This window comes from Alligator sinensis, unplaced genomic scaffold, assembly GCF_000455745.1.
Source record: "Alligator sinensis unplaced genomic scaffold, ASM45574v1 scaffold26_1, whole genome shotgun sequence".
In the NCBI taxonomy this organism is placed as follows: Eukaryota; Metazoa; Chordata; order Crocodylia; family Alligatoridae; genus Alligator; species Alligator sinensis.
The window spans coordinates 501,791-522,112 of record NW_005842448.1 but is presented as its reverse complement, the minus strand read 5'-3'; the positions used below and the strand labels follow the sequence as shown (position 1 = coordinate 522,112).

Sequence of the window (20,322 nt, the reverse complement as noted above, 5' to 3'; positions counted from 1 at the left end):
GGGGATTTTATGTACGTGGAAAATAAGAAAAATAGCCAGTACATACTAGATGTGTAAGAATGAAAGTTGTTGCAAACTGAAAACTAACTGGAAACTAACCTGAACTTTCAGTGAAGGAAAAAAAAATCATAGAAGCAAACACAAACCAAACTTCTAATATGTGGCTATTGCCATTAAAAGCCTGGTGCACTTAATCGCAGTATAAGATGATAGTATACATAAAATCTCTGAGACTCATTTCTTCTACTAAGAGAAGACCTGATTTTTCAAGCCAGGGCACACACAATCTTTCCCTTTTCACACCTCATATAATTTACAACTATCTAGTAAAGTAATTTAACCCCTGGTTGGCATACTTCAATTTTGAATGTGTTTGTTATGTCTCTGAGGCTGTGCCAACAATGTATATTATCTTGAAGATGTCTCCAACTGTGATAAGAGTTTGAATTCAACCTGAACAGGGCTCTAATCCTTGCTGGACTCAATATTTGTGTGTAAATTCCATTAACACTAATGGGAATTACACAAACACAGAGGGAAGAACAAGTCAAATATTGAATGTATTGAAATCTGAGGAATGCATAGCAAATCAGGATTGGGCACTAAAGGAAATCCCCTTGGAATACATTGTCTTTATATTGTCTTCAACTTATGTTTTTCAAGATCACTTCTGGTATGAAATATTTGAAATGATGGCTCCATTTACCTTTTGTTGGTTCCATTTACCTTTTGTAACTGGTGTAGCTCTTTTCTCCTTTATGTAATGATTCATACTGCTTAATAGTATCACCACAAAAGTAAACTGGATAACTTGAGTAACAAAAAAAAAATAAATTTGCAGCTGACTCCAGGTGGGCTGACACTTGCACTTCTGAAGTAGGATGTAAATCAGGCTTCAGATGGAAGAAAAGGTCTACCCACACAGATCTAATAGCAAGATTAGAATTGTTAATTTCACCCAATTTAAGGATGTCTGCAATCGCAGCTCCAGGACTAAATTAAAATAGCTGTAGGTGCAAAGCACAGCACACCGTGGCTGTATCTAGATGAGTGAGCACCTGTTGCAGCATCTCAAAGCACTTTGAGATGCCACAGGAGGCACACTAGGAACAAAAAAATATTCCTCGCACTGCATATTTTCCATGTAGACTCTAAGTTCCATACTGGGAAAACCTGGTGTAAAAAAAACCCAACAACAACCCCACGCTGGATAAAAGCATTGTAGGGTGGATCAAGCAACTGGAGGGTGGGTCCTCCAAAGAGACACTCTAGCACTCAGACAGATAGTCACTATGCCTGCCTCATGCCTCTGCTGCTAGAGAAGGCTGCCTCAGTGTGCTGGAGTATATAGAAGTAGGCAAGGCTGGCAGCAGTGGCCTGGACCCAGGCTCCATCCCAGTAAACAGAGATGTGGAGGCAGGGGGAACTGTGTGTGGGTGGGGGGTGGGGATTGTGTCAGAGGGATGTACACATGGCACTTAGCAGATGCTTCCCCCAGTGGCAGCAGCCAGCAACAGGCCGTTGAGGCATTTGTGGCCCACTGCTGGCAGAGCCCTGCAATGGCATGTGGCACTGCCTGAGACCCGGGAGCTATGCATGGTACAAAGAGCCAGCCCAGCCCACTGGCATGCTCCTTTGGACAGGACAGGGATGGCTCTTGCCCTGACCCAGAGCTCCTGGCACTGCACGCAGGAGCCATGCACCATCGGTCTGGCTTGGCTTCTGCTTCTGTGTGGCCCACATGTCATTGGGCTGGGCCAGCTCCTGCCACTATGTGCCTTGTGTGCCATTTAGGCTCCCCGCTCCATGCAGCTGGCCCCACCCAATGGCACATGGGCAGAAGGAGGCAGAAGCTCACCCAGACTGATGGCATGCAGGCCATGAGGAGGCAGGAGCCAGCCCAGCCCAATGGCGCACGGCTCCTGTGTGTAGTTCCAGGAGCACCAAATCATGGTAGAAGGTGGTCCTGTACTGCCTGAAAGCACACTCCAGCAGGCTGGCACAGCTCCATGCACTGTGTGTAGCCCCAGGGTTTCACGTAGTGCTATGTACTGCCACAGGGCTCTGCCAGCAGTGGACCGTAAGTGCCCCAAGGGCCCACTGCTGGCTGCTGTTTTATACCATGGGTGGTAGGGGGTGGATGGGTGAGGGGTGCCCCCCCATAACCCTCCTCACCAATGCCCCCACAACCTCCCTACCCCCACATACCCCACACCCACAAACATCCTCACAATCCACCAACAAACCCCACAGCACCACCCAAAAACCTGCCACCCATGAACTTCCCCACCCACAGACCCCACACCCACAAATCCCCTGACAATCCACCCACAAACCCCCCACCTCCACAAGCCCCACACCTACCTCCCCAAAAATCCCATAAACCCCACACCCATCCACAACCCCCCCAAACACACCCACAAACCCTAATACCCTCCCACTCCCCTTTCCCCCCAACCTCCCCCCCAAATCTCACACCCTGTATGCCCAGCCACCAGAGGGGACAAGACCTGCTCATGGGAGCTACAGCTCCAGGGGCAACTGTTATACTGCAGCTCTGCCCCATGCCCACACCACTGCTGAGACCTGGCCCTGGTCTGGGGAGGCTCCTGGTCCCTTCCAAGCAATAGCTGCACAGATGACAAAGCGGGGTCACCAGAAGACATGACAGCAGTGCTGCATGAAAGCCAATTGTATAGCCACAGCCTACTGGCAGCTGGCCCAGAGGTGCAGGAAGTTCTGCTGCAGTGCCACACCACAGCCAAGGCAGCTGTGAAGTCCCCATCTGGATCTGGCAGGTGTGCAGACATGGGGCTGCAGGTACAAGGGGGTGGATGCCATCACAGGTGGCAGCAGGTCACAGCCAGGCAGCAGCCCCCACTGCCACTGCTGCAGTGGGTATAAGGTGCAGGGGCCACTCTAGGTCAGAGCTGCTACAGGAGCTAGTGTCCTCAGATACCAACTGGCTGAGCCTCAGAAGCTCCTGAGGGCAAATAGCTCTAAGCTGCTTGTCAGGGCAGTTTTTTATACTGCTGGGGCCAGCACAGGTGCTGGCCCCAGCCTCTAGCTGCCCATGGCTGAACATCCAGGAGAAGCTGTGCCCCACACCAAAGTGCATGTTCAGGCACATGTGCTGAAGCACAACTCTCAGGCACAAATTTGTGCTGCTGCTATTTAAGCTGCTGCAGGCATGAGCGATGTGTGCCACTGGCAGATGGGGGGGCATGGTGACTGCCTGCAGGTGGTGGCAGTGGTGGTGGTGGTGGCAGTGGGGGCATGGTGGCAGCAAGCAGCTGCAGTGATATTGGCAGTGAGGACAGCCTGATCAGGGGCCACCCACAGGTGGCTACGGCAGTGTCAGTGGTGCGGGAGGGTGGCAAGCAGTGGGCAGTGAGTGGGGACCACCCGCAGCTGCTGTCCATGCTATCGGCGGTGGCAAGCAGGGACCACTGCCAGCTGCCAAGAGCTGTGTTGGTGATGGGGGGGGAGGGGGACACGACTGCCCACAGAAGCTGGTGGTGGCTTTAGCAGCAGCCCATATCGGGGGGGGGGCATGTGCCCCCCGGTGCTCCCCCTATGCATCACCTATGGCTGCAAGCACACATGCCTGCTTGTGTGGACATAACCCATGGCAGTGTCCAAACAAGTGCGGCCATGCAGTATGTGGCACCACAGATACATCTGCAGTGCCACATACTGCGCATTCCGTTGTTGCTACAAGGAATCAATGCAGAGGGTTTTTTTGACCCCTGAACATCCAGGATGATTGGAGTAAAAAAAGCGGAACGGAGGACTGCCTGAAGCCAGAGCCTGGCTAGCTAGAGCTGCACTCCACTGCCAGCCAAGCTCCTCATGGCAAGATCACTACTGCTATAGCCCTGGGAGCCCCCCAGAAAATCAGGTGAGCCTCTGCTAGTTGTCCCCAGGGAACCAAACATCCACGCATGTCTGGAAATGGTCCATGTAGTCCTCGTAGTGACCATTCTGTCACAACCCAAAGGGTGTGATTTTTGTTTTGTGTGCTTCGGCACCGCTAAATTGTTCCTGCTAAATTACAGCTGCTTTGCACGGTGGAGTTTTCTGCTGCAAAAGAGAACCCCGGTGCAAAGGAGAATTTCCCGCCAATTTGAAGCTTTCTTTGCAGGGTGCATTTCTTTGTTGCAGCACAGAAATGCTCGTTGCAAAGAGTTCCCGCCATTTGTATGCTAATTCGAGTCCCATTATTGGCCAGTTCTAAATTATGTGAATCACACGTGGCGGCTAGTGATTGGCTTGCTAGCCGTATAAAAGGTTTGAGTGGTTTCTGCCCAAGTTGGAGGACTCCACGAACACCGGGAGGAGGAGACTTCACGCTGTGTGAAGATCTCTAAGCGGTGCGGATCCTTACAGACCCAGCGCATTTCAAGCAGGCAACAGAGGTCTGATCAGCCTCTAGCCTCTCCCCATCGCCGATAGATTCCTAGACATATCCCTTCCTGCGCACAAAAGAACCGGACCCACGAAGCCTAGCAAACTTCGTGTGGATGAGTGAGCAGAAGGACCCACGGAGCCTAGCAAACTTCGTGAGAGTTTATTCAGAGCTCTTTCGGACGAGTACTTTCTTCGGTTGACACGACGGGCTTGCGTGTTTACAGCCTTCAGCCGGATTGGGCTAGAGTTCACGAGTTTAGAACTCTTGTCCACCTCTCTTCTTTCCTGTCTGTAACCGCAACTCAAGCAAGTTTTCCAGCCTACACCACGACCATCTTTGGTGTAAGTAAACAATCTTTAAAACTACCGCTAAGTGTTTGTGCCTAATTCCAGCTCGTCACCCTCCCTCTCCGATCCAGCGTGCCCGGGCTGCTGGCCACAGCCCGCGGGCAACACGAAAAAGGGCTCGGGTCGCTCCCGGCCCGCACAAATTCTTCTGCACAAACAGGTGTATGTTGTAGAATCTCCATCACTGGAAATTTTTTCAAGAGTTACCAGTGGTGGATTTACCATGAAACAAGCTGTGTGGTGGCGTGGGGCCCCCAGTGACAGGGGGCCCCACTGCCACCACCATAGAGCCTCCAGCATTTTGTTTGTGGCCTTCCCTCCCGCCCAGCAGGTTGTGGGCTTCTTCAGCAGTTATGGCCAGAAAGCCCGGCCACCACCCCTCCCCTGTGGCCAGTGTGCCATGCTAATTCCTCCACAGACATGCTGTGGTACAGAAGGTGGGGCCCCCTGCTTGGATCACAGGGCCCCACTAACCTTAAATCTGCCACTAATGGTTACTTAGAAAGACACTTGACTGGGATGATTTTAGTCAGGAATAATCAATCCTGCCTTGAGTTCAGAAGGTCCTTTCTAGCCCTACTTTCTATGATCCTATGATCTTTTAATCATTTGAAGAGGCATTCATGGGGGTTTTCTTCCCTTGCCACATGGAATGTGGTATTGGGATACCTTCTTTCCCCAAGAGTCCCACTCTATTGAAAGATGTTTGGGGCTTCCTAGTCCCTGGCTAACTGAATGTGTCTGCTGGATCTACTGAATCGCCTCCTTTTACCACACCCTGTTGCAGCACTGTTAACCAGGGACATGAAATCTGTATATCTTGGTAATAATACCCCATAGAAATGAATGGAACCAACTCCACTCAATTATAATGATTACTTTCAGGCTTTTTGCAGACTAAGGCAGATGGCACTGCACCAGTTTCATGTTCAAGTTCTTCTTTTTAACCCTGAGGGACAGAAGCTTATTTTTTTAAAAAAATGACAATGGATTGGCATTATTATGTGAATCCAAGATGTTGGAACCTACATATGGTCCTATAATGTCCATGTCTTGATCTGGTTCTGTTCAGCAAAATATCTATTTCATTTACATTCTTTTTTTGTTGTTGTTCAGTATAACAATAGTTGCTCTCTTTCTATCAAAGTATAAATTAGAATGACATAATCTACAACATTATTTTCCTTTTTTCAAGTGCATGTATATTATGAACTACAAAATCTATGTCTTCATTTGATAGCTTTACTTTAAACATTTATATAAAACATTGTGAATATTGAAAAGCTTTAATACATTTTTCCATTTTTTTAATGTCAGTGAATAAGAACAACACTGATGGTATCATTGTTAAAAGGTTGTAAAAAAGGCTAATAGTTCAATAATGAAAGATTATTGCTACCTGGCAATAAATAGCTAAGATTATAAAACTTTTTTTAAGTACTTCTTCGGATGCTGGTTGGTTTATTTTCTACATTCTCAATAAATCTAATTTGTGAAATCTATTTATCTTAATCTGCTCCTTTGTTCAAGGTGGTGATCTCTGTTTTTCAGTTGGATTCTTCCCAGGTATTTCCAAGTAGGAAGATAAAATAAGCAAATATCTTTGAACATGATGATGCATCTATTTTATTGATTAATTAGAATCATAGTAAGCCTAGGATAATCTTAAAAGATCTTTTTCAGAGACCAAACCTAGATTACCATCTTCATGTCTTGATGGCCTCTCCTGTATAAGGCAATTCATAAACTCTATACAAACTCTGCCGTTTTATACAGTCTTAGGCATATTTTTGAAAAATTACTTTGAGAAGAAAGGATTTGTCAAGTAAACTTCAAGAACAAACTACTCTGTGTACAAATAAAACTGGATATCCCAATCAAAATTTGGAGAGAGGGAAGGTACTCCAGGCAGCTTTGTGAAAGTATTCACCATTTTTAATAGCATTTACACTTACCAGTTGTCTGTATATTACAGCTCTGAAGCAACAATCCCCTGAATTGAGCTTCTTTTGTAAATGACAAGTAGTTCTCCTTCTGCCTGTGCCCTATTGCATTCAATTGGCACTTGCAAAGCAATTTTGCATTGGTAAACTTCTTCAAATTACCCTGGGAGATACAATAAGTTTGATGCCCTTAGAACATATTGAATGACTCACTGCTTTAGTAGAAGTGATAAAAATTCAGTATTTTGTTCCTAAGAATTACTGGTATTTTATCATTACTTTCTGTAACGGAGGCAATCTAGATCAAATATCTGTATTATGGCAATAGCATTTCACTTTAGTATACCTTTTCATACACTAGGGAGAAAGATGACTTTTAAAATTAATCTTAAAAGCCAAATTTTTAAAGAATATTTTGATAAAAAAATTTGTATTTAACAGCATTTTTAAACTTCTTGTACCTCTCTTTTACTTGTAAGATTATTTTAAGTAGTTATCTAGGACCAGAAGCAGTTATTTCAAAACAGTGCAAAAGAAAATAAAAGTGTGTTTATCACCCCCCTACCCCCAAAGCAGTGTTGATTTCATGACAGGTGGTCATGGCAGTGAGATCCCAGGGTGCCTACCCAAAGTTATGGTTGCATATTTGACATACAAACACCTTTCTAAGGAGAGACTTATTGAATTTTGCCAGGAGAGAGGTCTAACCTTCAGGAAGGCTAAGAAAGCACAGCTAATCACACTTCTGGAACAGAGCAATCAAGCTCAGAATCCTGAACCGGTTCCAGAGCCAATAACAGGACTATTGCCCAATTTACCAGTACACAAGGGCAATGTTAGTGATGGTCATCACAGCACATGGGATGGCAGATGGGAGTCACCTTGACCTTCTCAACTAACACTGGCCAGGAGCAACAGCAGTTGATCTTGGAAAAAAACAAGTCAGGTGGAGGAGCTTTGGCTCAATATGGAGTACAAGAAATCCTCAGTGCCAGAGAAAGTTTGAGCTGACGCTAAGGACTTCTCATATGGGCCCAAAGCAGTTTGTGGATTTTGGGGTATCAGTGGCATTCTGGGTTACCCTAGCCAGCTGGAATTTAGGGATCTACCTGGCCTTAATGGAAATAATGAGACAAAGGGTGAAGCAGGGAAAGCCATTCCTCTGCCTAACTGTCCATTCTTTATATTGTAATTCCTTGAAAACTGATGAGCTAATCTTAGGGACACAGGTTTTACTGCCGATGTGTTAAATGCTCCATACCGTGTCAGGCCATCAAACATTAGACCCTTTTACTCATCTAGAGAAACACATACCATTGTGTTTGAGAGTGCGCCTTTTCAGGGAATCCTTTACTTTAGCCTTCTGGCCATTTCAGAAATTTCTGAGCTAAATTTATGCTCAGATTTTTAATAACATATGATAGATTAGGTATTAAGTGGTTTAGACCTGAAAGACCATACTTCTTTTCTGCCCCACCTCTCCCCATTTTCTTCCATATCTCTGTAGATTTTGCAACAGAACTTCTCAGGCCCATCTACACAAAATATACTTCAAATGCCTAATTGACTCACTCTGCTTTTTTTCCAAATCACATCCCAAAATGCACTGCTTAAGACTGTGCCCATGACAAAACCCACTCTTCTAAAAGCAATGAAAACTAAGTCCTGAGCCTGCTAATTTTAATATTTTCAATTACTCTTGCAACACTTGTTGAAGTATCTTATTTGACTCTGTTCCAGGTACAAATGACATTTCTATAGAATACTATGTCCATAAATATTATTTAAATTTCTATGCAGACTATAATCTTTGAGCCATTTTGTGTCATCTGTATGAAAAAAAGACTGCAGAGAAAAATAAATGATATTGGATTACATTCCAAATGTGAACCATATTTGAACATAAGCTTCCAGATGGGAAAGGTTAGGATTGTACATTAACCCTTTGAACTAGAGAGCCTCTTTGAAAGATTAAAGTTTGGCAGCAAATGAACCCACAAGTTTTTGAATTATTTTGCATTTAAATCATGGATTTCTTATTTTCATCCATCATTAACCTAATTGATCTCATTTAAACATGCAAATTGTGGCACTGAACTTCAATGTTCACAGATAGTATTCTTTACTACTTTACGTATCTTCCTAAGTTTCAAGCATTCGTTAATCTTAAAATTTAAAACAAGATAATTTTTCTTATTAACTCAGTGTTTACATACTATTTGAGCAAAATAATTAGACTATTTTTTCATTCAGAATCCAATATGAATAGGTGATTTTATACATACATGCATATATATGCGTACACACACATCTTTGAACTCAAATCGCCTCTTTACCCTTTAAAAAGATATTTTATTTAGAAAAATGTGAAAAATGTCTCTTTTCAAAAGGTAAAATTAAAATGTATCAGTCTCTGAACTACAAAAAAACCCCAAACCCATGACTGAAGTAGTAACACCAAATAGCCAGCTAACATTTTTAAACTTTATTTCACATATTCCTATAAAGTTTCAATTGCCTAATTGTGCATGCAGGTAAGACACAGTCCCTCTTGGCCATGTATGCATGTGTACACACGTAATATGTTTTACATTGATGTACAGGTTCATTACATATGATTTACTTTTTTTTTAAATAATTTATACAGGTTTTTTTCTGATTCAAAACCAGTACAATCTACTATTGTAGAACCTTAAGTGGGGCCTTGAAATTGAGTGCCAAATCATTTAGTAATAATGAAACAACCTATTACACACATTAATGGGGAAAAAAATCTAAAGGGAATTTAGCTGTAAACTTATCAGTCTGATACCACATTGAAGATGAATTGTCTACCATTTAAAAAAAATAAATGGTCTCCCAATAAAAAAATCCAAACTAAAAAACAAGACCTAAAATTGCATCTACAGACAGTTCTTTACTTACTACTTATTTAGCATAACAGTGCTGGTGTTTGAGAAATGTGATCATCCTATAAACTTTAGTGCAGAAACCTTTATTCTGAGCTGAACTATTGATCACATCACAGCTGCTGTTTTGAAATGATTACAATTAGACCTGAAGTTTGAATAGTTTTGATTTAATAAAGCCTCTAGGAATTTTTGCCTCTCTCTAGATGGGCTTTCCCATAGAGCACATGCAGAGCCTTGCATATTTGTTATACAGTATAGTAAATTACTGCAATATCAAACAAACCTTTTATAATGGCAGTACTTTAACCATGATCATTTAATAATGGACCAGAAGTAGTTTTTTAAAAGTTGAGAAAAATAGTAAACAATAAAATGAAATTTTTATCACTTATAAGAAGGTTACCTAATAGTCAGTGGCAGATGGTCTGACAACAACCTTCCAAGCAATACTATAGCAGCTATTAGTACTCTATTCTAGGCTTATCATTGACAGTAAGGGTCAGTAGAAAAATACCAGTGTCATGCCACAACTAACTCCCCACTGGACAAGCCTGAATTAAAATTATGGCCAAACCCTTTAGCAAGACAGCAAAACATTAGGGCAGCCCTGCACTGAACATATAAATGGAGAGATGAAACTCAAGTGAGAAGAAATATAATCTAGGGATGGATAAGTCTATAAAGATTGGAGGGTTTGGTTGATCAGTTCAACCAAAATGTTGGATGTTCATCCAACCATTATCCAAATCATTCTAATATATGTAAACTGCAAAATACTTCTGGAAAACATATGAAAACTGGCACATTTTCTCCCTCAGGATCTGAGTGCTGATCATCTTCTCCCTCAAGACATTCTACTTCTGTTCAGGTTATAAATAATACAGGGAATCCTATTTCTAAATATGCAGATCTAGACCTGGCCATAAAAAAAACAAAATAAAAAAAGGCCTAAAAATATTATTAGTAATATTAAAGGGGGAAAAAAAAGGAGATCCTTAGGTTTTAGCTCTGCATTGCTTCAAGTATTAAGTAATGATTAAGGTTTGTTTGATTTTATGTGAACTGGTCTGCCTCATTCCATGATAAATTAAACGGATCAGGGAGAAATTAAAATGTAACCTAGATTGGTGACTATGTTCTTATACTTAATACTGTTTTTTAGTTTTAGCAAAGTATTGTCTAAAGCTAGTGAATAAAGTGTGAAAGATCTTTCTATAGATCTCCCTGTGGGCTCATTAACAATGCCTGTCCAATATAGCCTCATCATAATGGTCAGATTTAATTTGTCTCTATCATTCACTAGGTCTCAGTACAATCCTGTCATTTCAATTGTTCACACAACTTCTTTTTCACTGTTCTCTGTCTTGATGAAGTCACATCCATTTAGTTCACTCTGAAGGGAAACTAGCTTGAAACAGAGTCTAAACCTTAAACATAATTATAGAGCAGAAAAATCATAAAAGAATAGAGTAATAACCAAAATAACAAGTTGACAATCTATGCAGACTTGATCCAGCCTGCAAAGAGATTTTATTTAGCCCTTAAGCAAGGTCATGTGAGAATGCACCATCTAATCGCCACCTTCATCAACTGCCACTTTTGACCCACCACCTCTGTCAAGTGTCCTCTCCAGCCCAAGGAGGACAGAGGTCATGTACAGACATTATGTTTCTCTAGGGAGAATTGCTATTCTGCTGGTAGAAGCTATGAACATACAAGTGTTCATTCAATTTTTCCTGGGAGAAACATTCCTTCTGGGAGAAAGATCCATTTTTGCAAGAGTGAACACTTTTATACTTTCCTTATGTCCTGGATAGGGGATATTGCTCCCTGCACTTCCAAAGACTGGTGACTGCTAGTCCAGGAGGCAACTTGGGCAACCAGTCTGATGAATGGGCAGGGCAGCTTTGTCCCACTGTTTAAAAACAAACCCATCTGTTTAAAACTGAAAGGGCAGGGGAGAGGAGTGAAGAGAAAGAAGTGAAAAAAGAATTAAAAAAAATAAATAAATAATGGACCAACATTTTGCACGTTTCACTGAATTTGGATTGGGTTGCAGGGGGAGTTGGGTTAGTACCCATACCAGGACAGAGCTGAGATCCAGGAAACTCACTGTGCAGAGTTCAGACCCAATACATTTGCCACATGCATGCCACACTGGAGCAGATCTGAGACCCAGAGGCCTCACTGCATACATGATAAAGAAATGAAATTAGTATATTTATCTCCCCAAAGCAGACTAATAAAAACATGGGATGAGATGGGTACAACCAATCGAAGACAATCCTCACTTGAAGTGGCATAACTTTAAAATGTTTACAGGATACTGAGCATGGGTTAACACCTTTTAATCAGGTGAATGTTCCTCCTTTAAATACCTTTATGATGGTTTTACATGTAACCTGTAACACCACCCTAATAGTACTCACTAATATCCTCATTTCTACAATATTATCATCCAAAATACTAGCTACTACATACAACTACAGTTTGTCTGATGCAAAACTCTCTCAAAGAACCAGTGAATCTATTTAAAAGTACAAATGCTAGTCCTCTCTCTCCTCCTCTGCTAAACAAATTAACTGCCTAATCTGCTAGTCTTTACTTTAAAAACAAAACAAAACTCCTATTGACTTTCTTGATAACTTTCTTTTATTGAGGATTGCAAACCTGGGATATAGAAAAAGGGTTATATATTTCTAACTCTTTAAATGAGTCATTTTTTTCTCTGCCTGTTAACTGCCCTATGCAGAAGTTTCATTTTTTTCTGTCAATGAGTGAGAGTAGATGTATATAAATATATATGTAGATATAGTACTTACAATGTATTTCTAGAACCTGCATTGCTATCTGAGGTGTAGAGTTCAGGGACTCGTGGTCTACTCTGCAACTTACAACTGCACCATCATCATTGCGATCTACTCGGAAATCCAGTGTGCTGCTAACAGTGAATGTTTTACGATTAGCATCCTCTTCTTTTAAATATTTTGCATCTGCAAGAAAAACAAATAATTTCAGATCCCTTGTTTTAAAGAAACACAGTACAGTATTTAATACAATAGATACCAAGCCAGTTTTTAAAACTTACCGGTAGCTTAGCTGCTTAAAAACAAAATACATTATATAGCTAGATATACTACCATTATTCATCTGATCAAAGAACCAATACTCCTGTTTCTAGAGGTATGTGCATATGTAGCTAGGAGAAGCAATTAAAAAAAAAAAAAAAAAAAACCAACTAAAAGATAAACTCTCAAGAGGAAATTCCTTTCCTCATTATCTCGAGTATATCTAGTTCTTCATCTGATAAAAAGCTTCCTCTGCAGTCTATTAGTAGACTATAATCCTTCTTTTCTTAAATTCCCTTAAATATTAGAAATGTCACTCAGAGTAAAACTTTATAAGTCCATGCATATAATTTTCCACAGATATGCAATACATTAAAGCCATGCTATTCTGTATTCATTATTAATCTGGTCAGATTAGGATGGCAACTACTTTATTTAGATTCTGTACTACAGTTTAGACTGGATTAATTTAATCTACGAATTTAACTAAGGTAGAAATTAAGATGTTAATACCACTGGCCTGATTTCAAAGAACTGCGCTATACTAATTTGCAGATAAACCACATGCATTTTTTTAAAATTATATATATATATGTTTCAGACTGTTTTCCTGTGCAAAACTAGTCTCTTGCTTTCTAGTACCTCCTGTTTAGTGGGGACCTATTCTCTGAGATACAGGGGACTTTCAGTTTCACAGGGATCTATTCTCAGGAGATGCTCACTATTAGGCAGGGCTGGGCTTTTCATTAGAAAAGCCTTCTTATATGATGTATATTTAAGACAACTAGAATCAACAAATGAAGTGGGGGGGGTTTTCTGTACAGAAGTTAATGGGATAACCCATTAAAGTTCTCTTCAATTAGTTTTATTCTACACTCAACTATTAACACTGCTTGTTGCGTTCTTGCTTATTTTAGCAAAACAGGAGCTTGGAGAACAAACCATATTGATTTGTTATAATGAAGGCCTTAAAATTACTTTTTTTTTTTTAGAAAGGAATAAACTACTGAGATTGCATGTGTCCTCTGTGTCCTAATAAAGAGAAGGAAAATGCAAGAGGTTTCACTTTTACAAATTATACTAAAACCCATTAGGGAAGGGAAGATGACCCAAATAAAATTTCCATAAAAAGTCGATTTTAAAAAGCAAATCTAAAATGGCTTTTTTTATTAGAAGTATTTGCGAAATCAGAGAGAGGTTCTATTTTAACTGATTCTAGATAACATGGGAATCCAAGTAGTTAAGAAATGCTAAATATTTAATTGTCTCTCCACCCTCAAAACAGTAAAATAGGCTGTTGGTTACTAAGCATTAAACACATTTCAGTTTTTGCTGAACTGACTATCAAGTTTTAAGGATTAAAAAGCTGAGGGAAATATTAACCATGGCTAAACCAAGGTTATTTTATTCATAGAGGAACGGAACATCATGGACAATATAACCCATACCCCTCCCCCTCCCCCAAATCATCCATAATTAAACCAAAAGGCAGTGTGTCTACAGTTGGGGCTCTTAAACCCTGGACTGGCTGCATATTGACACCTTTTAAGTGGCTTAAAACACTAGTTATTTAGCTTAAAGTTATACCACTCCAGGGCAGGATTATCTCCAAACCTGAGCTGTGGGGAAAAAAGGATCAGGCTCCTTTTAGTTCAAGTGGTGCCCAGCCAGCTGGCTGGTGCCTGGCCAATCGGCGGGGTGTGGGGTGGCAGGTTGATTGGGATTGGGCTGCTCAGAGCAAGCAAGCTCCAGGGCTACAGCCCTGGTACTCTCTGGTCTCACTGAAAATGACACAATGACTCTGCACTGAGAATGGGGCTGCCAGGTGAAATCAGTTTCAGCTCAAGACCAGAAAGCTCCAGGCAAGAAGCTTGGTATTGTAGATCTGTGGCAGCTCTGCACTGGGAGCAGAGCTACCAGGGCTTAAGCATGACATCCCTGTTCTCACTGTAGAGCTGCTATGACAATTTTAGCGAGACCAGAACTGCAATTGGCACAGTGATGGGCCTGCTCTCTGCCCAGCGAAAGCAGCAAGGAAGTCCTGCTCCAAGTCCTATCCCTGCTCACCAAATATCTAATGGCAAGTCACAGCTGAGCAGTCAGAGCAGGTTTTTTGCCTTACTGTGTGACTGCTCCACTAAGCCAAACAACACTAAGCTGATTAACATTTGTTCGGCTTATAGCATAAGGTCTAACAAGGCCCAAAGTTAAATCTACCTGACCTAATTCTGCAAATGTTAGGTCCAGAATAAAGCAGTAAAAGCATCTTAGTGTGTTGGTATGGCCAGGCTACTTAGTTCTGCTGCAAAGCAGTTTCACAAATAGCATGTAAGAGCTCACTTAGCTGCCTTGCACCATTGTAGACAATGATTTCAATGCAAGAGGGCCTTTGGAAAATTAAACTACTTTTTCCATGTTCCTAAAATAGATTTAGGATCTTTATTTTAGACCTCCAGCTTTTCAAAAACCTTGAGCCTTAATGTTCATGAAAAACTATGGCAATTAATGCATTATTACAAAAATAAGGCAGGGTAGATATGTACCTTTCCTCCTTTCTGCATGACTTCAGACTAACACAGCTAACTACTTATGGGCCATTAGGTAAGCCCTGTATATTTGTATCATCAGAAATTTCCCCCAAAAGGCCATATTTTCCTTCTATGTTATGTATATAAAGCAGAGTAAATGTGCGACTATAATATGCATTAGTGTAACTATGCTAATTCATAGGGGAACAGAATAAAATATGGATAAAAATATCAGTGAAGATATTATTGTAGCACATACTAGTAATAAGAGAGATACAAAGGGTCTCTATAGAGCTTGAACTCTGGCTGGTTAGCACATTTTTGATGATGCTGTATTTCTCTCTCTCTTTTTGTTGCTTCTTTTTATTTCCCTTACCTCTATCCATGTCCTCTCCCCCCCCACCATACCCCCCACACATTGGCTGAGTCTACCCAAGATGCTAACTGTACAGTCATTACTGTGCAGTCATTTAGTAATTGTATAAACAAGTACTTGTATAAACAAATAATAAATGACTGCACAGTAACTGGAGTTATTTCACAGTAGCATCACTGAATAGCCTTTAGGTGATGCTGACTGCACAGCAGCTCATTACTACTACACAGTAACATTGTGTCATGCTTTGTGCCATATGATGCTACTGCGCAGTAGTAACGAGCTACCATGCAGTCAACATCTCATGTAGATGCAGTCACACAGGCCACACACAAGGATTTTTCAACCCTTTGAAAAATCATAATCATTTGATGAAGTGAAGTAGAAAGTCCAGAGAAAGTCCTCTGTTGAGACTAATAATTTTCCTGGAACTTGCCGCAAGCAATCTGTATACCTGCTCTGACTGGTTAACACTTTGTATATCTCATGACTGTGGACCTCAGAGGAGGGAAACAACAGAAACTTATTGATCTGTCATTTTTTGTTTTCAACACTTTATAACAGTGTATTGTTCTCACACACTTAAGTTATTTCTTCCTACTTGTATTAAGCAAAGTTTGTATTGTTGGCATCCACATATTTTTCATCAAATTTTACTATAACCTTGCACTGCAATCTGAATAGGTATTATCCTTTCAGTTAGAGTTTTGTTAAGACAAATAGATTCTGAACTCCACACATAATAACTTAAAAAAAAAATTTAAAACAACAAAAACTCAAAAGCTACGTTAGCATTTTTATTTTCACTGCCCAAGTTCACTAGAAAAACAGTAGGAAGACATTTCTGAAAGGTAAAAATATGCACTCAAAATTATATTTTCAAGAGCATAACAAGCCACATAAAAAAAGTCAGATTATTTTTATTAAAATGTATTATATATTTACTTATATGTCCGATTCCTTCAGGGTAGGGTAATGTAATGCTCCTTGGTAATGTAATCAATTGTCAGTTAAAAATCAGCTTAACTTTGACACTGAATGAAGTAAGGATAAAGTTGGAGAAGTTTTGCCACATTTATGGCACTACTGGTATGGTATAAGTGCATTGAGTATGATACTATTGCACTGTAACAGCTTATATCAGTATTCTTTGACATTGCTACACCTGTCTATATCCTTAGTAAACTCATCTTAGAAATGCTCTGGTATTATCATCAAGTAGGTGGGAATAAAAAAGGACCAGAAAGTCTAGTTTCACAAAACCATGCAGATTTGATGCATATATCAGAGCCAAAACACTGAGATGTAAAGCAGAGAATGTAATGATTCATAGTCTTTTCCATTATTAAGATTTAGTCTGTTAAATGGTTGTCTCTTACCAGATGATGTTTTATTTTATTTTATCTTTTGCTAATATAAATGCAACCACAATTCAAAGAGCCTTTTTTCCTTTAGTGCTACTCTCAACTCATCATTCATATTCTTTTGCACCATGTATAATATACTGTAACACAGTTAGATTTACTGGTGCTAGACAGGTGAACTCCCAACCTTTAATGTCAGCTGCATTAACATATAATTTCATCTCTGTTTTCTCAGATTTATCATCTCACCTTTTCCAGAGCATAAAAGCTAATGTAACTTCTGCTGATGTCATTGCAAACGGGTTAGGTTATTTTATTTCTAACCTTTGTGAAAATGGCAATGTGCTCTTCAAAAGACCTAGAAAACTAAACCAAATATAGGATTTCCCTTCATTTGTCTCTCCCTCATCTACTGGTTTTCCTCACTTGCAACGTTTTCCTCATCCATCTATTGGATTTTCTTTATTATGTCCAACCTTTAGGAAACTATCCAGAAAATGGACATATTCTCCATACTCTCTGCTTTTCTGCTTCTACATTGCATCTAAAACAGTAAGGCAGAATCACCACAAAAAATCTTATAAAATATGATGTTTAAAGAGCCATCTGGTGAGACATGTGGCCCTTGCTGTTATGCCTGCTTAAACCAGTTGCTCATTTAGGATACTGATGCTACCTACAGTTATTTTTCATCTTTAGATAGCTTGCATACACTCAATTTGTCATCTCTTTTGGATGACAGGTTTGCTGGAATAATCTACCATGTATGTTATTTACATTGTTAAATTTTGCCTTTTAATTATATTTGACAAGGTGCTACTTTTTACTTGGCATCCTCAAACACCCTGCAAATTGAAAGGCCCCATTTTCTGTCTCTGTGCTTTCCATGTGGGCCAAAGAAACTCAGGTATATTTCAACTGATTTGATCTGAAAGTCCCTATCTCTTTCCAGTATACCTTTCTGATTTGGAATTTGAAAGCTCTCAAGACAGGTATATTAAAAATAGATTTCTGTATCAACTACAGTCTTTTTAACTTATTAATTTTGTATCACAGTCTTTGTTTTATTATATATTATTCAATAGGATGTTATAGAAAGGTGAATGTTTTCTCTTATTGTTAACAGTAACTCTCAACTGCCCCCTTTCTGGGGCTGGGGTCAGTGCACCCCGACTGCTGCGCCCTCACTGGTGCTGGGGTCCCCGCACAGCTGTGGGTCCCCTATGAGGCCTCTTTCAACCCCTAGTAGCCTCACCCAAACCACCGGTGACAAACAGCAACACAAACGTAAGCCCTTTGGCTATAACTTAAACTGAAGCCGCCCGGCTATAACCATGTTCAAGCCTACCGGGGATTCTTCATCTCGCAGCAGTGTCAGATGCTGCTCCTGAATCAGGCTTCTCCTCTCTTCCATGACAGAAAGCTCCTGCCTCCTCAGCTGCTGGCAGGGAACTATTTCTGGCCTCAGCCCCTAGGGTTTATAAGGGAGCCAGGCCCTGCCCCTTTCAGTCAGCTGACCACTGGCAGGTGTGATCTCTTGCTAGCTCCAGTTGCCCTGGCAACCAACAGCTGGGCTCCTTATTTCCCCTCTTTAGGAGCAGGGCACCTCAGTGCTCTGCGACACTCCTACTTTTCAATTTCCTGTTGTTGTCATGAAGTTTCAAAGTACTGAGATCCCTGCAGCAGACTCTTCCTCCATTTGGGGAGCTCCTGGATGATAGTTTCCTGTAAATTGGCACTGATGTTTCATTTTTTCAAGCTGGCCTTGAGGAGATCCCTGAAGAGCTTCCAGATGACATAGCTGGCCCAATGAAGTTGATGTCAGATGATCACCGCCTCAATACTCATGATGTTTGTTCGCAGAGGGGATGCTAATGTTGGCGCATCTGTCCTCCCACTGGATTGGGAAGATCTTCCACAGGCAGTGTTGATAGTAATGCTTCTATAACTTTAGATGCCTCCTGTATGCTATCCATGTCTCAGCTCCATTTACAGAAAAGTGGGGATGATGACTGATAAATCAGGAGCCCGGTTTCGGATCTGATGTCATGATCTTCAAACACATACTCCGTCCAGTATCTGAAAACTGCACCTGAAAATTTTGTGGCAAAGTTAGATTTCTTTGCTGTCAGCTTTCTGAAAGGGATGGCTTCCAAGGTATGGGAAATATTCAATGTTCTCCAGTCTCACTGGAATTTAGTCTTCTCAATGTTAAGTAGAAGTTCCATTTCCTTGTATGCCTCAGTAAAGAGGTTAATGATTGCCTGAAGGTCTGCTTCCAAGTCAGAACATACCACAGTATCATCAGAGAACTGGAGCTCAGTGACAGAGGTCATGATGGTATTAGTTTTGGCTTGGAGCTGGCTGAGGTTAAACAGTGCACCATCCATTCAGTAGTGTAGCTCCACTCCAGCTGGAAGCTTATTGGTGGTCTGATGTAGCATGTGGCAAGGAATACTGAGAAGAGTGTTGGAGCAATGACACAGCCTTGCTTAGCTCCTGTTTTAAACTCAAAGGCATCTGTGATAGATCCATTACTGAGAGCCACTTCTTGCATACCATCCTGCACACAGAGGATGGTGACAAATTTAGTAGGCATCCATACCTCAGAAGGATCCTCCACAACACTTCTCGGTTGACAGAGTCGAAAGCTTTCATGAGGTCAAAGAAGACCATGCATAGAGGTTTATGTTGTTCCCAGCATTTTGCCTGCTGCTAGCGAGCTGTGAAGATTGTGCCAGTTGTGCCTCTTGATAACCTATACCCACACTGAAATTCTGGAAGGGGCTCTTTAGCAACTGGAAGGAGATGGTTCAGGAAAGTTCTCACCATGATCTTTCCTGTGATGGACAGCAAGGTGATCCCTCTGTAATTTCCAGTTGGTCTGGTCTTCTTTCTTGGAGACTGTCATAATCATGGAGTCCCTGAGGTCATCTAGGATTTCCTCATCATTCCAGATCCTTAAGATGAGGGCAAGGAGCTCTGATGGTGAGCTCTTCTCTCACTGCTTGAAATTTTCCATGGGGATTCCACCCACTCCAGATGCCTCGTGATTCTTCATCTGATTGATGGCTTTCCTCATTTCATCTAGTTTTGGAGAGATTCTGATATCATCTCTGACTGGATGTTGTGGTATGGATTTGAGAACACTTTCATCAGTAACAGTCTTGATTGAGAATGTCTTCAAAATTCTCCTTCCAATGTGCTTTGATGACTCCCCCTTCCTTGATCAGGTCTCTTCCATCCTTACATATTAAGGGGATTGGTCCCTGAGTGCTAGGACCATAGATGGCTTTGGTGGCACTGAAGAAACTGCAGATATTGTGAATGTTAGTGAGATGTTGAATCTCCATAGCCTTCTCTTCCCACCATT

General features: G+C 41.2%; 1 protein-coding gene across 1 annotated transcript in view; it reads right to left on the bottom strand.

Moving 5' to 3' along the window:
• The window catches only part of CADM2 (cell adhesion molecule 2), a 274,783-nt gene that overhangs the window by 155,960 nt on the left and 98,501 nt on the right, over nucleotides 1-20,322 (bottom strand). Inside the window, exon 5 of the mRNA XM_014523118.2 lies at nucleotides 12,436-12,606. Coding sequence (XP_014378604.2) covers nucleotides 12,436-12,606 — 171 coding nt within the window. The remainder of the gene's footprint in view (nucleotides 1-12,435; nucleotides 12,607-20,322) is intronic.